The sequence below is a fragment of the Triticum aestivum genome, chromosome 5A, assembly GCF_018294505.1.
Source record: "Triticum aestivum cultivar Chinese Spring chromosome 5A, IWGSC CS RefSeq v2.1, whole genome shotgun sequence".
In the NCBI taxonomy this organism is placed as follows: Eukaryota; Viridiplantae; Streptophyta; class Magnoliopsida; order Poales; family Poaceae; genus Triticum; species Triticum aestivum.
Genome location: NC_057806.1, coordinates 640,826,401 through 640,850,417, shown reverse-complemented (window position 1 = coordinate 640,850,417; position 24,017 = coordinate 640,826,401). Strand labels below are relative to the sequence as shown.

Here is a 24,017-nt window from a genome sequence, read left to right as displayed (position 1 = left end):
AGATTCTTTCCAGGGAGCAACAAGTATAAAGTGATGTTTGATTGGTCACTATATCATAAATTGTCGCGTGAAATTAGCGAGTCGGAGAGGAGACCATGTATCTACTTCACATCCATATCCATCGAACAAAGCAGCTTTGGCATCAACATATGACTTCGACTTGCCAAATCCACAAAATAATTCAGCATAGTTTATTTCTATGGAGAAATATTCCTCTTGTGGTCCTAGATTACAAGGGATTCGGTCATGGATTCGGTCTAAATCGGAGTAAGAGTAACAAAAGAGTAGCATCGAGGGTAAGGGTTACGGGCACTGACCATGGCATGGATGAGGATCTCCGGGTTGCCACAGCTGTGGCACCATCTTAGTTGCGCCGCCATCGGAAAACCAGCTGCAATGACGACCTCTTCTCACCAGAGCAGCACCTCCGCCATCGATCGCCCCTGTTTTCGCTAGAGAGGTGGGGAAAAGAAAAGGATCGCAACCGAGAAGGCATTAGGGTTTGAGGGTTCTTTCACAAGAATGCACTACCAGTCGTTATCCCACACATGCCCTCCTATTGATGTGGCCAGGGTCAAAGCGCCACACAAGCCGGGCCACGGTGGTCAGATGAAATTAGGACCTCAGATGAATAACTTAAAGACAATTAGGACTCGGATGTGCATTTTGAAAGATTAGGACCCAACCAACACTTTGGTGAAAGAATTAGGACCGCACATGTATTTTACTCGTGCAACAACTATCAATTAGTTACATTAAGCTAAGTTCATGCAACTATGCTACACAAATCGAAAACAACAAATCAAAATGGGCATGTACCCACCTCCAGCTAGCACCGCACAACCACACACCATGGGCGCGCCCCAACCACTAGTACCTCTCAATCACATGTATTTTCTTGGCCCGTACCAACTAACACATCAATATAATTCTTGAGCCGTGTCTCATAGTAATACTCCCTCAATTCCACAATGTAGTGCGTATAGATTTTTTTCAAATGTCAAAATTTACAAACTTTGACCATATTTATAGAGAAAAATAGACAGCTGGATACATCATGAGCTATGTTTCATAATGTACATGGTTGGTATTTGAAATATACTCCCTCCGTCCTTTAAAGAGTGTACTTCTAACTTTATTGGAGGGTCAAACTATCTCAAAGTTTGACCGAGTTTGTGCAAAAATATATCAATGTTTATGAAATCAAATAGGTATATGATGAAAGTATATTTTATCACGAATCTAATGCTACTAATTTGATGGCATAAATGTTGATGTATTATTATATAAACACGGTCAAATATAAAAAAGTTTGACTTTTCAAAAAAGTTGGAAGTACACTCTTTAAAGGACGGAGGGAGTAGATAGTTTTCTATATAAACTTGGTCAAAATTTGCTAAGTTTGACTTTTGAAAAAAATAATCTATATACACTAGATTGTGAAACGAGGGAGTAGTTATTTCATTTTTTCCCACAACAATGATAAACCAATGCTTCTGCCATCACTACACACAACTTCCTTTTGATCCATCCTCATTCTCCTTTTTCCGTAGTAGTTCGACCGCCCACTCATCAAGATGGTTGGCCGAACTCTGGCCCCGGCCACCCTAACCACCGGTAGCCACTCTGGTATGTACCGGCGTCCACCCCTCCCGCAACACTCCTTCCCTCGAGCGTCGTGGATGACCTCGCGGGTTTCTCTCTCGACAACCTCCTCCTCAAGTGGCTCTTCGCCGCCTCCTCCCCGACCACCGATCCGCTCCATCGTCGTCGTCCCAGATGTGGTTACAATTTTCTAGATATATGATTGTTACAATTTTTTCCCACACCCCCGTACACTTTTTTTCAAAGATATTGCAAAGTTTAAACAAATGCCCACACAACACAAAAATAGGACAACGCAAAAACTAATCTCTATTTTCTTGCAAAAAAAGTTCAAAACATGTTAAATTAACACAAGCGACACGAAAACCAAGTGTTAACACATACGAGCACAACACATACAACAATTAAGAAACATTTGTAAAATAAACATAACCCCTTTCCGGCACAACTGTACAAGTCTAGAGTCATTTTCAACATCTCATTCATGTGTAGTCAGCAAAGAACAAAAGATCCCACACACACAAAATCGGCTAGTTTCATGTCCAACCAACTGAAGGATCAAAGTCTCAAATATGTTGACTATAGGGGTGTTGAATATGCAATGATAGATTTTGAAAATATCTTGAGTTTATGGAAGTGTGGAATTATAAGTTCACTACATGAAACTATATGGATCAAAAATATGAGACAAGGCAATTCTAGCAAGAAAACAAGTTAAAAGAAGCTAGATTTATAAAGTGCATAAAATGGAGAGGATACAGCGAAATGGGAGTGCGTGAAGACGATATGATTTTTATCTAAACTTTGACTCCCTAGGGGTTCTAATCTCCGCTAAAGAGGCTTGGTACACCAAGTCACCAACAAGCACAAAGGTATAGCCTTATTCTTCTTGAGCTTAGGCCATAAATTCCAAGCTGAACCACTAAGGGTAGATCTTACAACAATCTCAGACTTAATCGGCAACCTAGAAGGAGACTCCAACTACCAAGGAATCCCCACAGCTCCAAAAGTAACAAGCTCAATAAGAACACGAAGGGGGTGTCAAGTTTTGCCTAGTGGAACACATATCTAGGTGTCCTATTTTGTTTTTTCTCTTTTTGATGAAACTTTGGGGCTCTATGGAGACAAACTCAACAATTCGATAATGGTGGAGCTTCTTCATATCTAGACATCACCCTCACCTTGGGAAGAATTAGGGTTATTTATGTTAGTAGGTAGGATGTTCAACTGGGGATTCGATCATTGTTAGCAGGTAGGATGTTCAACATACGGCTGAATTCAATTTTTTCTATGACTATGTTGCCTTACTGTTGTGGTGATTTATATTTCTATCCAGGTTTTGTCCTCCTAATGATTTCAAGCTAGCATTGCTTACATAAAGCTAGGGTCTACTAAGGCAAGATCCAGCCGAGCCGAGGACACAAGTTCGTTGGGCTGTATGTGACTACCGGTTCAGTTATGCTTTATTTACTGTGGTTTGACATCCATTAGCATGTCTTTGTAGCAGGATGCTCTCTTTCTTTCCCAAAAACTCCAAAAGAGATTTCTGGGTATGGTATGGCATAAACAACTAGCATTATGTGTGTGAATAGAAGTAATCTTTACTTCTTTTCCTCCCTCTTTGAACGACGATAGCGAGCGGAGCAGATTGCTGACATCAGGATCTATGAGGGATCCGTCGAAGATCGATGGGACGCAACCCGAAATGGAGATAGCCAGCAGTGTGGTCAACTACTTGCTCGTTGTGGTGCTCCTCGCCTTTCGTGGTCGCGCTGTGCACCAAGTTCTTCACCACCTAGTGAGTTGATCCCCTCTACTCCGCCGAGTTACATTTCTGGTCGACAATTTGGCTCAGCACGTGGCTTGCTAAGCAATTCACACAAATTTCTCAGGCAACCATGTCATGTCCATCATGGTCGTCCACTTAACCCTCTCCATGTTATAAATAAATCTCTTTCTCCCCTTTCCTCGTGCTGATTTTTCATTGTGATTTTGCTATGATTGTCTAGCTCAAGAATCACGAGGTTGTTCATCTCCAACGGAACACAACTTGTTTTTAATACATGTTACTTGATGTTTAGCTATGTTGAAACTACAACCGCAAGGCACTGCATTTCAGATCGATGACGCTTTATTCATTGGTTTGGTTGCCAGTTTTGAGCCACTTAGGGCCCGTTCGGAAGCTCTCTAGCTTCCCAATGGGGCCAGCTTCTCGAAGGATCAGCGCTAGCCAACTTCCCAGGGGAGCCAGGAGCGTTCGACATCACAGGAGAGGAGATGCGCTAGCCGTTGTGGTCGGGCCCACCAGCTTGGGCTTTGTTCACAGAGGAAAACGGTTCGGCCGGCACTTCGGGGTGGCAGCCGGATGTAATTTGAAGGAACTTCTACTTTTGGATTTCACGAAGCAACACTTCCCTTGCTCCACCGATTTGCACTGCGTGCCTCCTCCACATCTGAAGCTGGCTCCATGGAGCCGAGGCGTTCGGCCAGCTCCTGGCCCGCTTCTGGAGAAACGCGGAGGTGGAGCACTTCCGAATGGGCCCTTAGTTTACGGGTTGCAATTGCCATCACCGTTGTTGAATCCGGATGGCTAGATTTTTATTTGTGTTTGTGTCATAGGTTGCAAAGAATCTTGTAGCTGCGGCGACGATGACACCTTCAGTTCCGCCTTTCAAGGCACCTACTGCAAATACACCTTTTGGATCATGTATGTATCATATGGTTGCTTGTTTCTTCAGCACGCACATGAACTACAACCTTAATCATGCCCAACAGCCTATTTTGTGATTAGAGTCCTCCCATCTGGGTGTCGCGTCTTCCTCGAACCTTCTCGTGTGGTGTCAGAGAGACAGACGAAGAGGTCGAGCAGTCTGTGCCTACGTACTCTTCCCTCGATGTGTCGAGCTGAGGATACAGACGAGGAGGCCATGACAATCTGTTGCATCTTCATCGTCGTCCTCACTCCTCGGCACGCGACGCGTAGAGACGGATGAGGAGGCCAAGAGTTGGAAGTGTGGCACACTGTAGTGCTTTGTTTGATGGGGAACTATGTTTGTGGTGCTTTGTCTTACAGGGAGCTACGTTTGAATGTTAGCATATTTTGTTTAGGTATTGACGATTCCATGTTAAATTTCTACTCAGTATCAAATGAATAAATTGTCGCTCAACTAGAGTAAAATGCATGGGCAGTCCTAACTCTTTCACCAAAGTGTCGATTGGACCCTAATTCTTTCAAAATGCACATGTGAGTCCTAATTCTTTTTAAGTGATTCATCTGACGTCCTAAATCCGTCTGAACAATCTAACCACCATGCTTGGCGCTTTGACCCTGGATTATATTCTGGTGTTTGTTTCGGATAGCATTCTTAGCCACGTTTAATTAGTAAAACAGCAGTATTGATCCTAGGAGGAACACATCAATATAATCTTAACGCGTATCTCAACGTAATAGTTATTCCATTTTTTCACAACAATGATAAACCACCGCTTCTGCCATCAGTGCGCACAACTTCTTTCAGTCCATCCTCTTCATTGTCCTTTTCAATAGTACTTCCGCCGCCCGATCATCAAGATGGGACTCCGGTGAGGGGGGAAGGTGTTGGGCTCGGATAGACAGGCTCAATACCGGCGTAGTTGGCGAGAGAAACAGAAACCCTAACATAAGGGGAAAAACTATCTGCCGACGTGCTAGCTAGCTGGAGAGTGATATATATGGAGGCCGGGTTAATCATGCCTACCTTGCTCGAGCCGCACAGAACAAAGCAACCAACACACGGAGTCAAACAAAAAAGCTCTCATGCATGGTGCACACCGCGCCTAGCCACCCCGAGACGCAGTCCAACGCACTGTTGGAGGCTAGCGTGTTGGTGACATGAAATCAAATGCTCGATGTTAGCATATGTTGATGAGTGGAGAGCGGTCCATGGAGACAAGGTAAAGCTGAGCAAGGCGGAGATCAAACAGAAATGGGAACTCCCAGAAGAGGGCTGGGTGAAGACCAACTCTGACAGGGCTATTGCCAAGTATGGAGGCAAGGGAGGAGGGGGGTGTTGTGTTGCGAGATCACATGGGCTCGCTTCAGGGCGGCCTGTCATTGCTTCGACGGGATCATTGATCCAGAGGTGGTGAAGCTCAAGGCATGCAAAAGGGTGATATAGGTGGCGTCGGAACTCAACATGGAGAAGCTGCACTTGGAGCTAGATAATGTTTTGGTGGTCAAAATGACCAACGAGCCGGTAAATAATCTTTCTGCTTGCGGGCATTGCATTGAGGAGATCAAGGAGATGCTCAAAGCTTTCCAAGAGGTAAAGGTGTCATTGGTGAGACTTAGTGTGAATGGTGTTGCAGATAAAGTTAGCTATGTTTGGTTTGAGACTTTGAGTGAAGAACTTGGTAAGGTTTGGTTTTATGTTCCTCTAGATTGCATTCTGGAGTTTGTTTCGGATGGCATTCCTTGTCACGTTTAATTAACAAAGCGGCAGTATTGATCCTAAGAAGAATACATCAATATAATCTTGACCCGTATCTCAACGTAATAGTTATTTCATTTTTTTCACAATAATGATAAACCACCTGTTCTGCTATCACTACGCACAACTTTTTTTCTGTCCATCTTCTTGATTGTCCTTTTCAGTAGTACTTTCGCCACCCGCTCATCAAGACAGGACTCCGGTGACGAAAGAAGGTGTTTGGAATCAGATAAACAGGCTCAACACCGGCATCGCCGCCAAGAGAAGGAAGAACCCTAACGTAAAGGTGAAACAAGTATCTGCCGCCGTGCTAGCTAGCTGCGGAGTGATATATACGGAGACCGGGTTAATCGTGCCTTCTCTGCTCGAGCCGCACAAAACAAAGCAACCAACACACGGAGTCAAACAAAAAGCTCTTGTGCACGGTGCACACCTCGCCTAAGTGATCCTGAGACACAGTCCAACGCACTGTTGGAGGCTAGCGTGTTGACGACCGACCGTCCGTTGGCGAGTGAAGCTATTTGCTGCCCTGCTAGAGCATCTACAGCCGGACTTTACAAATCCGGCCCTTTAAACGCTTGCGGATATGACCGGACACGTCGGCGGACAGTGACCAGTTATGCCTTAAATTAGCCATTTCGCATCCGCCTTTCATATTTTAACCTATATATTCATATGAAGCATGTAAAAAAATCCTACATACTACTACTACTACCCTAGCTACTCTTCATCGTTGGAGATGTCCACAACGATGGTCCCGGGCGCTGGCTCATCCTCCTACTCCACCTCATCCATGTAGATGAGCATATCCGCCTCCTCCGCGACCTGCTGCGCCTCCATCTCCTGCCGGCGATGACGTCTAGCCTCTGCAACAGACTCCGACCAGAGGGAATCGAGGATGGCCTGCTGCTCCTCCTGCAGATCCGCGTCGCCAGCTCCCAGCTCCCCCACATCTTCCTCCTTCGGCTCCTCCTCTTCCTCCAACTCCTCTTTCGGATCCACTGCATCTAGAGGTAGCCCCGCGGCGATCCGGGCTTCGTGCCTAGCTCGGATCTGCTCAAGGAGCTCGAGCCGGCGCTCTGGCGTTAGAAATGGCTCGTTCCCCAACGGCGTGGGGGCATGGCTACTAGACAGACAGGTGGAGTGGAAAAGTGGCAGCAGCACGTGGATGGCTAGGCACTATGCAACCCGCCGGAGCTACGCCACCGATCCAACGAAGGAAACAAGTTTCAAACCGCCAGGGCGCCCCATCCGCCTCATTGTTTGAGACCCGTTTGGATAAAAAATCATGAACGGTCAATGATCTAGCGGCTGCCCGAGGGTTTAAGGCCGGTTTGGACGCGACGCCTGGCTGTAGAATATGGAGAGACCAAACTGCATGATTCGTCGGTTACGTGCGCAGTGAACAGTGGACGCGTCGTCATTACAAAATCATCTCAAATACTAGTAGAAAGCCTACGCAAATCCCAAACAAATTGACGGAGCTCGCAGGTTCACGCACAGCACAGGCAATTCATTCCACCACGCTGGCACACGATTAGAGAGAGGTCCATCAATGTCACAAATTACATACCCACTACTACTACATAGTAGACGAGAGGACGATGCCGAATCAACGCGACAGGATTGATCTGAGCTTCTGGTCTACTCCGATGGACGACTAGAGCTTGAGCGGCATGATCTTGACCTGGTCGAGCACGGGGCCGCAGAGCGAGACGCCGTCGGTGACCTTGGTGTGGTAGTAGGAGCTGTAGAAGGTGACCCTGGTGCGGACTCCGGCGGCCACGAACCTGAGGCTCGCCGCCTTGAACCCGCCCTTGCCCGTGGACTGGAACGGCACCTTCTGCGTGACGTTGGCGGCGAAGGCCTCCACGAGCATGGAGCCGTGGCAGCCGTTCTTGGCGTCGCCGACGACGTAGGAGAGGTTGTAGGCGCGGTTGGGCACGGTGCGGATGACCTGCGCGATGGCGCTCTCCCGCCCCGCCACCAGCTCCACCGCGTACTGGCCCGCCGGCACCGAGAAGTGGGCGGCGTCGATGTACCGCACCGCCTTGAGCGACTCGATGATCCAGCCCGGCAGCGGCGACGTCACGTCCTTCTGCTTCGGCGGCAGCAGCACGCCAACGCTCGAGTTCTTGAACACCTGCGGCCCGATCTCGAAGCCGTCGTTCTTGATCAGGTTATCTGCAACAGCCACGTACATCAATGGCATCGTCAAGCAACTGCGTACATCAGATGGAGCAGAACATTTTCGTGGAGGCGAAACGACCGAACTCGGACGGATCTGACCTTTGGTGGGGTAGGGCGTGGGGAGCTCCTTGATGGCGACGGCGTCGATGAGCGGGCCGCACGCGGCGTCCTCCTGCACGCCGGGGTTGCTGAAGGTGACCTCCGCGACAGGGGAGGAGGCGCGGAAGCCCCAGGCCCAGGTGTCGGCGGTGTCGGCGCTGTAGAGGGTGCGGACGGCGACGTCGGCGGGGGCGGAGAGCGACGGGGAGACGGCGATGCGCAGGGCCTCGTCCTGCGCGCAGGTGCGGGTGGCGGCGAAGGTGAGCGCGTAGAGCGAGCCGGGGCGCACGGACACGTTCTGCGACGCCGACGCGTGGCTGCCGAGGCGGAGCGCGTGCACGCCGTGCGGCACCGCGAAGAACATGCCGCCCGGCTGCGGCCCCGCCGACACGTACTCGACGTGGCCCCGCAGCGTCCACCCCGGCAGCGAGTGGCGGCCCACGATGAGGGTCTTGTTCACCTTCCTCGGCGCCGTCTCGAAGTTGCCGTTCATCAGCAGACCTGCATCACCCAAAATAAATTACTACTAGCGCTTCTTTTCGCGCGTGCACTAGACTGGAGATAACCTGAAACGAAATGTCCCCGAGATGTCCCTGCATTTTGCTACTCCCTCCGTTCTGAATTACTTCTCTTGGATTTGTCTAGATACGACTCATTTTAATGCTAGATATCTCAGTATCTAGATAAATCTAAAACAAATAATTCGGAACAGAGGGAGTACTTCCCAGACAAAGGAAAAAAACATGGCCAACTTTTGTCCCTGATCTTGCAATAGATCCACACAATCTGGGGAAGAATCCAAAAATGCTAAGCCTCGTATGCAAACGGGATGATGCAGTACTACATTCTCCTATGGCTTGCAATAAGTATCTGTTCTAATCTTGCAAGAATGCAGCATAGAAGGGACAAAGACAAAAATGGAGCGGCAGTAACTCAGTCCATTATCTCATTTTCTTCTATGTAAACGCTGTAGCAGTGTTGTACCGAAGGTGCATTTGCAAGAACAAGAAGAACAGATCCAGAGATAAGGGTGGCAAGAAAGACAGGACTGAGAGAGAAAATGGTGCGAGGAGACCGGTGCAAGGAGTGCCATTACCTTCAGCGTCCTGAGCTTGAGGAGATGCATGGGCCGGGGCAGGGGCGGTGACGGGGGCAGGAGCACGGGCAGGGGCCGGAGGGGGAGCGGTGACGGCGAGCGTGGCGACGGCGGAGGAGGCGGAGACGGTGAGCAGCGCCAGCAGCAGGGCACCCCATGGGAGCTCCATTGCGAGCTTAGCTGAAAGAGATGAGGTCTCACTTTTTCTTTCGCTTTGGCTTCTTGCAGTGCAGGGTTGCAGGGGAAGAGGACTGCCCCTGCCCCCTGGCTTTTGTGGAAGAGATAGTGAGGAAAGTGCACAGAGAACCTCGATACTGTTGGAAATTACAGATCCACCCCGAATGCATAAACGTCGTCAGAATGTAATGAATTGTTGCTTATAATTCAATTGACCAATATTCATCGTACACGTTCAGGAATGAAACAGAACAATACAAGAAGTGCTGCTGGAGTTTGCTCGAATGTACACGCACTTGTCCAAAAAACCTTGGAAAGAAGGGTGCGTTTTGGAATCTTAAGAAGTATGATGGCAACAATGTGATGAACCACGACTTTCATTGACTATAATTTGACAGTCTCTACTGAAGCGCAGGAATCAGAATGAATGTACTGCCCCCGCACTAATGATTCCCGCTTCTTTTTCTACTAGCTTCCCGCGCATTGCTTGCCTGTGCCGTGTGTGTACTGCAGACGACAGGCGGCACCAGCCTACTGCTCACAGCACTGTCCTTGAAATTAAAATCTCCGGCGTAAATGGCCGAAATCAACCACACTAGGAGCCACCGCCAGCAGTACTACAAGACTATTGAGCTCAACAGTACTAGCTGCCAGCTACCAGCTCAACAGCACACACGGTGACTGTAGCATCAGTAACACGACTTGAGAGAGTAATTTTCTTCAGAGGACACTTTGTGCTTGACAAGGCAGCTCAGATGGCATGCACTGTCATGTTACTACGTAGGATCATCTGAAAGTAAAGCCGGTGTACTAGTACTCGGTTGCGAAATGATACGATGTGGTGGGTTGATTGAAACTGCACTGACATGGCGGTTTGGCGCCACCATCACGTCAAGCCCTTGCATCCATCGCACGCTCTGGTGCCCGATGCTGCTAACCGCCGACCCGACCCGATCCGATCCGGTCATCATGCGCGAGAGATAACTACGGGTGAGCTCGCCCGCCGGCAGCCACGGACGGCGACGTCGAACGCATCGGGTGATGAGGTGACGACGAGGCGCGACTACTCGAGTGGCACCGCGTAGTAGTACAGTACAGTGGCACGCGGCGCATTGGATGCTCTGCGTCCGGCCGGGTCTCGAGGGGCACGGCATGCAGTGGAGCCGGCCGGGAGGGGCATCGGGAAGACGGAAAGGACGACGGCCATGTCTCTCTCTCCTCCATGATATCGGGCTCTGCACGCTCTGCGCTGACGCTGCATCCTGCATGCAGCGGGTGGGCAGGAGCACGCGGGCCGTGATGGCCTCATGTGGCCCTGCCTGCCCCTCTCCACGACCGTCATTGGTTGGTTGGTCAGCACCCGTTTCCCGGGAGCCCATCCACCCCCCCTCCCGTTCTCCTACTCGTTCCACCCGACGGACGGTCGCCAGCACGCTAGCCTCTCCAACAGCAACAGTACACGTTAGACTGCGTCTCGGGGTGGCTAGGCGCGGCGTGCACCGTACACGAGAGTTGGCCTCCGCATCTTGGTTGCTCTGCTCGGTGCAGCTCGAGCAGAGTAGCCAGTCAAATAATTTGACAATTTTGACCTTTGTAAGAAATCAATTTACAGAGTGAACTGACCGTGAAACTATTTCACACCTCTGACCCTTTTGTGTAGCGCCCGCCACGCAGGCGCCACACACTACGGTGCAATGCCCAGCTTGGGGGTGTTGCACACCAGTCCACTGTGGCAGCCCTTGGGTCCGCACCCAGCAGTGCAGCGCCTAGCGCTCGGGCGCTACACTGTGACTTATCCAGCGGCGGCGGCCCTCTCCCCCCCCTACCCCATTGCAAGATTCAAACAGAAGAAGCCGCGGCGGCCCTCTCCTCTCCCACTCTCAATCCCTTCTCTCAAATTCTTCAGATCTGACGATTTGGTCCGTGAATTCCTTCACCAATCCATCCTAGAAGGTACTCTCCTCCGATCCCCTTCTTTCTATCCATAGAATGTATGATATTTTGAAGATTTGGGGAACCCTTGTTTGAATCTTGCATGTATTAAATTTGGGGAACCCTTGTTAGATTAGAATGTTGCATGTATTAGATACCTAATTTAGCAACCCTAGTTTAGTATATTTTATTGAAAAGATATGGTTTGGATACAAAGGTTGACATGTTTTTTTATATGGAAAAGGGATGTGTATTAAATCTTGCATGAAGTAGGCCTAGTTTAGTTTATTTGTGTTGAAATTATATTTGTATTGATAAGAATGCTTTGAATTTTGTATGTACTAGGCGTACTTTAGTTTATTTGTATTCAAAAGATAATCGTGTTGACAAGAAAGCTTTCTTTCAAAATTGTTAGGATGGTTTGGCTTCTCGATGATCACTGGGACAAACAACACCGGTCGTACCCTATGGCGGTGGAGCAGCGGGTAATAATGAAAGTGGCCAGTTTTATGAATTTTGTGTTTATTTCAAACACAAATGCCCCATATGTAATGTTATGGTTTGTTTGTTTGTAGGAGCTTGCACCTCTCAAGCTTCGTTCTCACGGGGTCACCCTTGGGTGGATGCGCTATGATGAGCGATACACACCGTATGTAAGGGAGACATGACTTCTCCCTTTCATTCAGATGGTCAGACGGTCGACGCCACCCAACAATGCTCCAGCACTCACCGCGCTTATTGATCATTGGCGGCCGGAGACACACAATTTCCATCTTCGGACCGGGGAGATGACCGTGACGCTCCAGGATATTGCTATGATCACCGGTCTTCCTATCGATGGGAATCCTCTATGTATGAGCACCGATTCTGATGGGTGGCACGCGTAGATGAATGCCCTTATCGGTATGGTTCCTCCGGAGCCTCGTGAACCAGCAACAGAAGACAAGAAGAAGGAAAGAGTCGCAGCCGGTGCTCCTTTCACGTGGATTACTGAGCACTTTGGTACTTGCCCACCGGAAGCTAATGAGGACACGGTCAAGACATATGCTCGTGTATACATGTGGTACGTGATATCCAGGACTATGTTTGCTGATGGCACAGGCAAGAATGCTCCATGGATGTGGCTGAAGGCGTTGACTATCTTCGATAGCAATTGGAGTTGGGGTTCGGCGACACTGGCTTACTTGTATAGACAGGTATGAAGTTGTTGTTTTTTCACTTCATTGCTACATTATGAATGCGATCTTGCTCTTAATTCAACCATGTTCTCTTTTATGTGCAATTGGACGAAGCCTGTTGTAGGTCATCTGGAGGTATTGGTGGTTGTTTGCTCACACTTTCCATATGAAGCTGGGAGCGTTTGCCAGTTGGACGCCCGAAGACCGTGAAGTACGATGATTGGGACGACAAAGGCGACCCACTACGGCGACCCACTTGGGCTTACAAGTGGGATGTGTTAAATGAGACGACATATGATCCCTCGGTCATGTACAAGTTGTACCAGAGCGAGCTTGACGCGATCACGCCTGAGCAGGTGAATCGAGAGCCTGTAAGCGATGAACTCACATTGTTGGACGCTCATTGTTGGAAGTGTGGATATTGAGTTCAAGAGCCTATAAGCGATGAACTCGGATGTGAGTTGTCTGTGGTCTTGGAACACAATCTTGCCATCCACCCTTTTGCCTCGGCACATGTGAGTTGGCACACAACTCACTACGTGCCAAGTGGGACCTCCTTTCTATGGTCTTGCACGCACTATCCACGGACATATTTCATCTTCACATGCACATGCAACCGTGTAGCGCACATTGACGTCCGAGTGCACCACCTTGTGTGGACGATAATGCGTAACCGAGTAGTTGTCGAGCCACATCTTCAATTCCAAGAAGGTTTCGAACTTAGACCCTTTAGCAATCTGGTTCTTGTCGTCTCCCAAATCACGGTGAGAGCTTGGCCTAACCCCAAGAGATATAGATTTGCCACCATCCACAATGGCTTCATCCGCGAGACTAACATCCTTGAACAATGGTGTCTTGTGATCCCGACCGAATACCTTCTCGAAATCTTCGGCCTCCTTCACCGCGAACCCTTCCTCATCAACTTGTTCATCGGGACCTTCGTCATCCAAATCCGATGCATATACACGGGAAAAAGGGATGGAATGGTCCATTGTCTCTTGCAAATGATATTTGTCAAGATCACCCACATTGTTGTCATGGAGATCAACTTCATTGTCATCGTCCGCATACTCATCATTGTCCTCTTGCAAAGCTTCATCTTGGTTGTTTGTAAACGGGCTCAATGTTGGCCTCACTTCTTGGGTCAAAAGAGGTTCAACAATTTCATCTCGCTTCAAGGGTGGGGGGCTACTAGCAACCAAAGGGGAGGGTTTCCGGTTCAAGTCCAAATGCAAACTTGAATCAACCTTCTTCGTTGCAAATAACTCAAGAGCCTTGTCAAGTGAATCGGCCACCGTTTCCTTGTATGCAACCCAATGTTGCTCCGAGTTGACACGCATTGTCTTCCAACGGATGTGCATTCCAAAACCTATATTATGTCTTCCCTCCAACTCAACGATATCACTAGGGTCCATCCAATTCAAATCTTTCCTCACTTGTTGCAAGAGCTCCGCATAGCTAGGACTACTATCAAACACCATATCAAGCTCATCCGGATCCGGTTCAATATTGCCTTTCAGGAAGGCATCTTTGTCCCCATGATGAACAAACACACTTGTTCTTCCCATCCCTATAAGCATTCAAACAACACAACGTAACATTGCTTCCATGAGTACTAATTTAAGGATTAACACGGAATACAAACCCTAAAATATATATCAAACAACAACCCTAACCCTAACCATAACCCTAACCATAACCCTAGCACCAACATAAGAACACCCATAAGAATAACCCTAACATACTAACAAAGCCTAATCATAGGAAATTGGCAAACAAAGATCTCACATCTCCATGCAAATCTCTAGATCCAAACAAAACTAGGGTTTCCCCAAACTAGCAACAAATGAGCAATTAGATAACATTACTTGGATCAAAACAAGGGGATCGGAGAAGATTACCTTGAGGGAGGGTTTGACTTCGAAATCCATGGACAAATTCTTCAAATTTGCAAGATTTGGGAGAGGATTTGAGAGGGGGAGAGAGTGGGAGAGGGGGCAAAGCTCGGGTTGGGGTGTGTGGGGTGGGGGAGTGGGGCCCAGCCCCTATCTAAGTCACAGTGCAGTGCCGGAGCGCTGCACATTACATGTGTGGCGCCTAGCTCGGAGGCGCTGCACTGCTGGGTGCGGGTCCAGGGGCTGCCACGGTGGACTGGCGTGCAACACCCCTGAGCTGGGGGTTGCACCGTAGTGTGTGGCGCCTGCGTGGCGGGCGCTACACAAAAGGGTTAGGGGCGTGAAATAGTTTCACGGGCAGTTCATTCTCTGAATTGATTTCGTCTAGAGGTCAAAATTGTCAAATTTGCCGAGTAGCCACGGATAACCCGGTTAACCTGGCCTCTGTGTATATCACTCTAAACCTAGCTAGCATGGCGGAAAATACTTTTTCCCCTTATGTTATGTTAGAGCAACTTCAACGGGGCGACCCAAACGAATGACGCATTTGTCCTTTTTTGTCTGTTTGAGTCGGCCGCCCGCCCGACGTCCGCCTAGTTTTGAATTTGGGTCGGCAGTGCGTCCAATGCGCCGACTCATTTCATGTCCGCATCAACTTTTAAAAAAGGCCCGTGGTCGATCATGCCAGCGGCCATGTCTCATCATGCCGGCACTATGCCAGCGCCGGCATACAATGCCAGCTTCAGAAAATATCACCACAGTTCATGCTGGCGCACTCGCCAGCCGGCCGGCACACATGCCAGCACACAAAAAGGATAGGACTTGAGTTCGACCATGCCATCACGGCCCCGTGGTCATGCCAGCACACCTGCCGGCATAAAAAAAGACGGCGCTAGCCGCCATAGATCACTCGTCGTCGAACTTGAGCATGTCGGCCTGCATCTTCTCGAACCACAGCCTCTTCCTTGGTGACACGGTGTTGAGATCCACTTCTTTGGCCTTGGTCTTGGTGTTGGCGGCCTTGATCTCTAGCATCTTGGCTTACTTCTCCATCTCGAGCTCAAACATCTTAGCTTGCTTCTCCGCGTCCATCTCAAGCCTCCTTCTTTGGATCTCCATGAAAGCGTCCATTTGCTCTGCCTTGAAACACCGACGCTCCTCCTCCCTTGAGTCCTTCTTATTCATCATGCCCTCCACGCTTGCGATCAAGGCATTGGATGCCGCATCCTGCTTGTACTCTTTCTTGAAGTTGGTCTTCCCCCGCGGCCGTGCCGGCTCGCCCTCCCCAACCTCCTCCATGGCTTGCTTACCCCTACACGACTTGAGGGCGGCATATTGCGCCTTGAACTTCTCCTCGCCCTTGATGACCCAAAAGGAATGGGAGAGGTTGAAGCACTTGCCATTGTGTTGAACCTTGAATGCCTCCAAAGCTTGAAATGCCTACAAAATGTTTCCATGCAAGCATATGGGCAAATGATATGCAAATGAACACGCAAGCATGAACTTGATGACACAAAAGAGGGCGTCTTGCTAGCATACCATGTCTTGTATGCCGATGCCACTCACGGGGCGGGCCTTGACGCTCTCAAGAGTGGCACAAAACTTGTTGCACTCTTGTTGGATCACCCTCCATCGCTTGGAAATGGACACCCACCCGCGTGTGCTCACAAGTTGGTAAGGTGGAAACTTCTTGCGCTCATGAAACTCTCGGTGGACACGAATCCGAAAGGTTGAATGCTTTTGTTCGGGGCCCGTCTTGGGGTCTTGTACAATGTCTCGCCAACACTCGCAATGAAGCTTGTCCTCGGCCACCGTGTATGCCTTCGTGCGCTTGCTCTTGTGCTTTGGCTTAGGACCGACGGCTTGGTTGGCGAGCTCGTCCTCGAACAAGGGTTCCACTTCGATGTCGCACTCGTCCTCTTCCTCTAGCCCATAGTCGTCCGGGAACTCGTGGTCGAGTGGGAAGCCGTCCAGGTCGATGCCGCCCTGATCACGCATGAAGGCCCCCTGATCGGGATCATAGCCAGCGGCCGGCGTGAATGCCCCACGACCCTCCTGGTTTTGTGTCTCGTCGGGATCGTAGCCAGCGGCTGGCGCACCTCCCTTGAAGATGAGGTTCTACATGTAGTCCTCGTCGGCGGCGGACGACATTCCCTCAAACAGGTTGCGGGCCTCCGGGAGCACACTGGCCGGCGTCTGCCACACGCGTTTCCTCCGCCACCGGATGATGAGCCACCGGCCACCGAGGTGGCGTTGAGGTCGGTGGACGCGGGCATGGAAGGCGCGACCACGCTCACGTCGGGCGAGCACTCCTCGGAGAGGCGGGAGGCATGCGGGTACATGTGGAAGCCTGACACCGGGTTGCAAGCCGACGCGTGGGGCGAGTCGGGCAGCATCATCCGAGGAAATGCCGATGAGCCGATGCTGGCCGCGGCGACGACGGTGTTAAGGAGGCCGTGCTGGCCAGGGTTTAACCCTAGCATGTAGAGCGCCTCCCTGGTTGCCGCCATGACGCAGGCGTTGGTGACCTCCTGCTGCGTGGTGACTGCGACGGCGGCCTGCGCGGCGGCCTCATCCCTTGTGTCCGTGACGTGCCTCCGGTCCTTCCTCTTGGCCGACTCCCTTGCCCGTTGTGCGGGCGTCAGCGGCTTCTTTGGCTTGGCCGCAGCAGCTGTTGGGGAACGTAGTAATTTCAAAAAAATTCCTATGCACACGCAAGATCATGGTGATGCATAGCAATGAGAGGGGAGAGTGTCATCCATGTACCCTCATAGACCGTTAAGCGGAAGTGTTATGACAGCGCGGTTGATGTAGTCGTACGTCTTCACGATCGACCGATCCTCAGTATCAAACGTACGGTACCTCCGCGTTCAGCACACGTTCATCTTGGTGACGTCCCGTGAACTCACGATCCAGTAGAGCTTGAGGAAGAGTATCGTTAGCACGAAGGCATGGTGACGATGTTGATGAAGCTAACGTTGCAAGGCTTCACCTAAGCACCGCTATAGTATGACCGAGGTGGATTATGGTGGAGGGGGGCACCGCACACGGTTAGGAGAGATCAATGATCAACTTGTGTGTCTAGAGGTGCCCCCTGCCCCATATATAAAGGAGAAAGGGGGAGGTCGGCCGGCCGGCCAGGAGGAGGAATCCTCCTCCTAGTAGGAGTAAGATTCCCCTCTTTCCTACTCCTACTACGAGGGGGAAAGGAAAGGGGGGCGCCCCTACCCCCCCCTCTCCTAGTCCAATTTGGACCAGAGGGGGAGGGGGCGCGCGGCCTGCCCTGGCTGGCCCCTCTCTCTCCACTAGGGCCCTGTAACACCCTGGATGTAACTTGCCATATTTGTACTCCAACTCTTGCCATTTTCAGCTCTAAGTTATGAGTTTCCCTTCGTGGTTGGGTTCCTGTCTTTGTTTTGCATTTTTTTCATGTCATGCATTTCATATCATGTCATCATGTGCATCTCATTTGCATACGTGTTCGTCTCATGCATCCGAGCATTTTCCCCGTTGTCTGTTTGCAATCCGACACTCCTACGTCCTCCGGCGTCCCCCTTTTGTCTCTTTTCATGAGCGGGTGTTAAAACATTCTCGGAATGGACCGAAATTTGCCAAGCGGCCTTGGTACACCACCAGTAGACCGCCTGTCAAATTTTGTGCCATTTGGAGTCCGTTTGATACTCCAACGGTTAACCGGGGAACCGTAAAGGCCTCATGTGTGTTGCAGCCCAACACCCCTCCAAAACGGCCCAATAACCCTTCCAAACCTCTTCCATGTCCTCCGCCGTCAGATCACGATTGTGTGGTCGAAAACTACACTCCATTTGGACACTCCCACCTCCTCCTACCTATAAATATGTCCTCCCCATCCAAAAATTCGAGTCCAAACCCTAGCTTTCCCTCTCCTCGCGCCGCCGAACACGTCCGGATCCGGCCGGACGCGTCCGCCGCCGCACCCGTCCAACCCGCAGCCGCCACGTGGCATCGTGCCGCCTGCTAGCGGCCTCGGCCCGCCAAGGCTCATCGCCAGCCAACACGGGCCCGCGCGCCCGCCGCCCACCGTTGTAGCGCTCCGCCGCCCGAGCGCGTGCCCGCTTGCTAGCGCCGCCGCCTCCGCCAATCTCCGTCGCCGCACCTTGCCGGTCAATGCTGCCACCCGAGCTCCGCCGTCCGCCGACCCGCCACTGCGCCTCCCACCGCGCAGCCCAGAGCTCATCGCCTCCTCGCCTCGCCGGATCCACGTCCCCGACGTACTCCGGCGACCTCTTCAACTCCGTCAAGTCCCGCCGCCACCGCGTCCTCCAGCTCCGGCATGCCCCGGTTCCCATGCGTAGAACCCTAGATCCGAGCGGTATAAATCCACTAAGTCCTTTTCCCCCCATATTTTTATGCCCCGTTCTTGATGCCATAACTTCCTGCATGTAGCTCCGTTTTGTGCGTGCAACATATCAAAATGTTTGTCATGATGTGCTCTTAATTTTGTTCCATTGTGACATGCTGTTTGAGTCCATATTGATGCCCAAATCGTGGATGCAAGAGTGCTATAAATTGTTAGGTGCTGATTCTTATCAGAGTATGAGGATTTGTCATTTTTGCTACATTTGTTGTGTGCTGCTTATGGGCATGATCTCTACATGTATTTTGATCTATGCCATGCCATCTTTACAGGGGTGAATGCCATGTATTTTTTTGATCTCTGTGGTGACTAGCACAAGCATGCAAAATAGCCTTCGTGATATTGTTGATTTCAGGGACTTAGGATTTTTCTAAGTCCTTGCTCTGCTGTTATTTTTATGCCATGTAAACTAGATGATACAGTGAGATCCATGCGTGTTTTGAGTTGCTTCAGTAAGGATGATTTTGACATATGGTTATGCTCTATCCATCCATGCCCCTGTTTGCATTTATGGAGTACCCTAGCATGACTTAATCTTGCTCTACTTTTGTTATAAAATGTTCCTGGCAGATTGTTTACATGTTAATCAATTTTGCCATGGATGTTGTAGCTGATCCATGCATGCTATAAACTTGTTCTTGCCATGGTTAGCTTAATGAACATGTCTTCTTGCTATTGCTATGCTTAGTTTTCATGCAAGGCTTTGTGATGAGTGTATCGAGCTCGCAAAGATGCCTTCATAATTCTGTTTATGCCATGCTCAGTTTTTGTGCTAAGTCTGAATCTGTTAACGAAACTTGCTATGTTTACATGGGTGCCATCATATCTTCTATGCCTTTTTGGCTCCCGATGAGTAAGGGACTTTTGTTCTATGCTTTGAGTAGATTCATGCCATGCCTTTGTTTGCTATGATATGTTCCTATAGCATGTTGTTCGCTTGCTCTAAACATTGCTTCCTGATGTTAATTCCTGACATGTTAATATTTTCACTAAGTCTGTGATGCTGATATCTTTTGCACTTTTGTCATGCTTGTTTGAACCTGCTCTTGTGTGATTAAGCCATAGCTCAGTGTTCATATTTTTTCAAGCATCTTGAGTAGATCACTTCCATATGCTTTGTTGCTATGTTGGATTGCAGTAGCTTAGTTTCTTGTTGCATTCTAGATGGCATCATGCTGTTAATCGCAGAATTGTGTCATTATTATTCTGCTTGCCATTTGCAAACCGTGCATCCAATTCCGGTGATCTTTATATCGATTCGACCAAAATTATCTCATCTTTCCAGCGGCACACTTGGTTTGCCAAGTTGATGCTTTGTTCATTCTTTTCCTTCCGGAGCACGCATATGCATTGCATATCACATCCCGCATATCATGCCATGTTTTGCATCATGTTGCTTGCGCATTGCACCGTGATTGATTGTTGGTCCTTTGCTTGTGTTCTTGCCTTGGGTAGAGCTGGAAGACGAGTATGTGACCGAGGAACCTGTTGAGTACGCATACGAGGATCAAGTTTTCATCAACTCTGAGATCATGGCATAGCAAGATGACCATACCCTCGAAATCACTTCTATCTTTGCTTGCTAGTTGTTCGCTCTATTGCTATGCCGCGATACCTACCACTTGCTATATCATGCCTTCCATATTGCCATGTCAAGCCTCTAACCCACCTTTCCTAGCAAACCGCTGTTTGGCTATGTTACCGCTGTGCTCAGCCCCTCTTATAGCGTTGCTAGTTGCAGGTGAAGATGAAGTTTGTTCCATGTTAGAACATGGATATTGTTGGGATATCATTATTATATTTTGTTTAATTTAATGCATTTATATACTTGGTAAAGGGTGGAAGGCTCGGCCTTATGCCTGGTGTTTTGTTCCACTCTTGCCGCCCTAGTTTCCATCATACCGGTGTTATGTTCCTTGATTTTGCGTTCCTTACGCGGTTGGGTGTTATACGAACCCCTTGACGGTTCGCCTTGAATAAAACTCCTCCAGCAAGGCCCAATCTTGGTTTTACCATTTGCCACCTAAGCCTTTTTCCCTTGGATTTCGTGGACTCAAGGGTCATCTTTATTTTAAACCCCCGGGCCAGTGCTTCTCTAAGTGTTGGTCCAACCTGTCCGGCGCCCCCTGGGCAACCAGGGTCTATGCCAACCCGACGTCTGGATCATCCGGTGTGCCCTGAGAACGAGATATGTGCAGCTCCTATCGGGATTTGTCGGCACATTCGGGCGACTTTGCTGGTCTTGTTTTACCATTGTTGAAATGTCTTGTAACTGGGATTCCGATTCTGATCGGGTCTTCCTGGGAGAAGGAATATCCTTCTTTGATCGTGAGAGTTTGTGATGGGTTAAGTTGGGACACCCCTGCAGGGTTTTGAACTTTCGAAATCCATGCCCGTGGTTATGGGCAGATGGGAATTTGTTAATATCCGATTGTAGAAAACCTGACATTTAACTTAATTAAAATGAATCAACCGCGTGTGTAGCCGTGATGGTCTCTTTTCAGCGGAGTCCGGGAAGAGAACACGGTCTTGTGTTATGCCTGAACGCAAGTAGCTTCATGATCACTTTTAGCTTCTCGTCCGTGCTTTGCTTCTCTTCTCGCTCTCTTTTGCGTAAGTTAGCCACCATATATGCTAGTGCTTGCTGCAGCTCCACCTCACTACCCTGTCCTACCTTTAAGCTTAAATAGTCTTGATCGCGAGGGTGTGAGATTGCTGAGTCCCCGTGACTCACAAATACTTCCAAACATATGCAGGTGCCGATGATGCTAGTGCAGGGGATGCTACCGAACTCAAGTGGGAGTTCGACGAGGATTCGGGCCGTTACTATGTTTCCTTTTCGGATGATCAGTAGAGGAGCCTGTTGGAAATATGCCCTAGATGCAATTATAAAATGGTTATTATTGTATTTCCTTATTCATGATAATTGTCTATTGCTCATGCTATAATTGTATTAATTGGAAACCGTAATACATGTGTGAATACATGGACCACAACATGTCCCTAGTAAGCCTCTAGTTGACTAGCTCGTTGATCAATAGATGGTTATGGTTTCCTGACCATGGACATTGGATGTCATTGATAACGGGATCACATCAACAGGAGAATGATGTGATGGACAAGACCCAATCCTAAGCATAGCACAAGATCGTATAGTTCGTCTGCTAATGTCAAGTGTCATTTCCTTAGACCATGAGCTTGTGCAACTCCCGGATACCGTAGGAATGCTTTGGGTGTGCCAAACGTCACAACGTAACTGCGTGGCTATAAAGGCACACTACGGGTATCTCTGAAAGTGTCTGTTGAGTTGGCACGAATCGAGACTGGTATTTGTCACTCCATGTGACGGAGAGGTATCTCTGGGCCCCCTCGGTAATGCATCATCATAATGAGCTCAATGTGACTAATGAGTTAGCCACGGGATCATGCGTTACGGAACGAGTAAAGAGACTTGCCGATAACGAGATTGAACGAGGTATGGGGATACCGACGATTGAATCTCGGGCAAGTAACATACCGATAGACAAAGGGAATTGTATACGGGATTGATTGAATCCCCGACATCGTGGTTCATCTGATGAGATCATCGTGGAACATGTGGGAGCCAATATGGGTATCCAGATCCCGCTATTGGTTATTGGCTGGAGAGATGTCTCGTCATGTCTGCATGGTTCCCGAACCCGTAGGGTCTACACACTTAAGGTTCAGTGACGCTAGAGTTGTTATGGGAAATAGTATGTGGTTACCAGAGGTTGTTCAGAGTCCCGGATGAGATCCCGGACATGACGAGGAGTTCCGGAATGGTCCGGAGGTGAAGATCGATATATTGGATGAAGGGTATTGGAGTCCGAAATTGTTCCGGGGGTACCGGGTGACAACCAACGTGTTCGAAAGGCGTTTCGGAGGCCCTGACAAGCGTTGGGGGCCCCCATCTCACGTAACTTGGAGAGGTGGGGGCGCCTCCCGTAGGGCAGCCACCCCTCCCGGCTTGAGGGGCAAGTTTCCTAGGGGTGGGGGCGCCCAAACCCATCTAGTGTTTTCCCTGTGGCCGCCGCCCCTCCCCTAGGGAACCCAAGGGCGCCTCCTCCACCCCCTTCCCCCTATATATAGTGAGGGAGAGAGAGGGCAGTCGCACCCTTCCCCTGGCTCAGCCCCTCTCCCTCTCCTACACCTCCTCCTCCGTAGCGCTTGGCGAAGCCCTGCCGGAGAACCATGAGCTCCATCACCACCACGCCGTCGTGCTATCGGAGTTCTCCCTCAACTTCTCCTCTCCCCTTGCTGGATCAAGAAGGAGGAGACGTCCCCGGGCTATACATGTGTTGAACGCGGAGGCGCCGTTGTTCGGCGCTTAGATTGGAATCGACCGTGATCTGAATCACTGCGTGTACGGCTCCACCAACCGCGTTCTTGTAACGCTTCCGCTTAGCGATCTTCAAGGGTATGAAGATGCACTCCCTATCTCCCATTGCTAGTATCTCCTAGATTGATCTTGGTGACACGTAGAATTTTTTTGAATTAGTGATACGTTCCCCAACAGTGGTATCAGAGCTAGGTCTATGTGTAGATTCTATGCATGAGTAGAACACAAAGCAGTTGTGGGCAATGATTTGTTCAATTCGCTTACATTTACTAGTCTTTTCTTGATCCGGCGGCATTGTGGGATGAAGCGGCCCAGACCGACTTTACACGTATGCTTACATGAGACTGGTTCCACCGACTGACATGCACTTGATGCATAAGGTGGCTGGCGGGTGTCTGTCTCTCCCACTTTAGTCGGACCGGATTCGATGAAAAGGGTCCTTATGAAGGGTAAATAGCAATTGGCATATCACCATTGTGGTTTTGCGTAGGTAAGAAACGTTCTTGCTAGAAACCCATAGCAGCCACGTAAAACATGCAACAATAATTAGAGGACGTCTAACTTGTTTTCGCAGGGTATGCTATGTGATGTGATATGGCCAAAAGGATGTGATGAATGAT

General features: G+C 49.5%; 1 protein-coding gene across 1 annotated transcript; it reads right to left on the bottom strand.

Moving 5' to 3' along the window:
• Window positions 1-7,566: 7,566 nt before the first annotated feature.
• On the bottom strand, window positions 7,567-9,713 carry LOC123105547 (uncharacterized). The gene is made up of 3 exons (XM_044527630.1): window positions 9,460-9,713; window positions 8,364-8,864; window positions 7,567-8,258 (listed from the first exon to the last, which is right to left on the bottom strand). Exons 1-3 carry the CDS (start codon window positions 9,626-9,628, stop codon window positions 7,735-7,737), a joined length of 1,194 nt encoding a protein of 397 aa, XP_044383565.1. The 5' UTR covers window positions 9,629-9,713; the 3' UTR covers window positions 7,567-7,734.
• Between the last annotated feature and the right edge of the window lie 14,304 nt (window positions 9,714-24,017).

Bases quoted from the DNA above. Each gene is read 5' to 3' on its own strand.
- LOC123105547 (XM_044527630.1), bottom strand. From the start codon at position 9,628: ATGGAGCTCCCATGGGGTGCCCTGCTGCTGGCGCTGCTCACCGTCTCC. The intron at 8,865-9,459 runs GTAATGGCACTC...TGGGTGATGCAG, and splicing joins TCAAGCTCAGGACGCTGAAG to GTCTGCTGATGAACGGCAAC. The intron at 8,259-8,363 runs GTCAGATCCGTC...TGGCTGTTGCAG, and splicing joins CACGCCCTACCCCACCAAAG to ATAACCTGATCAAGAACGAC.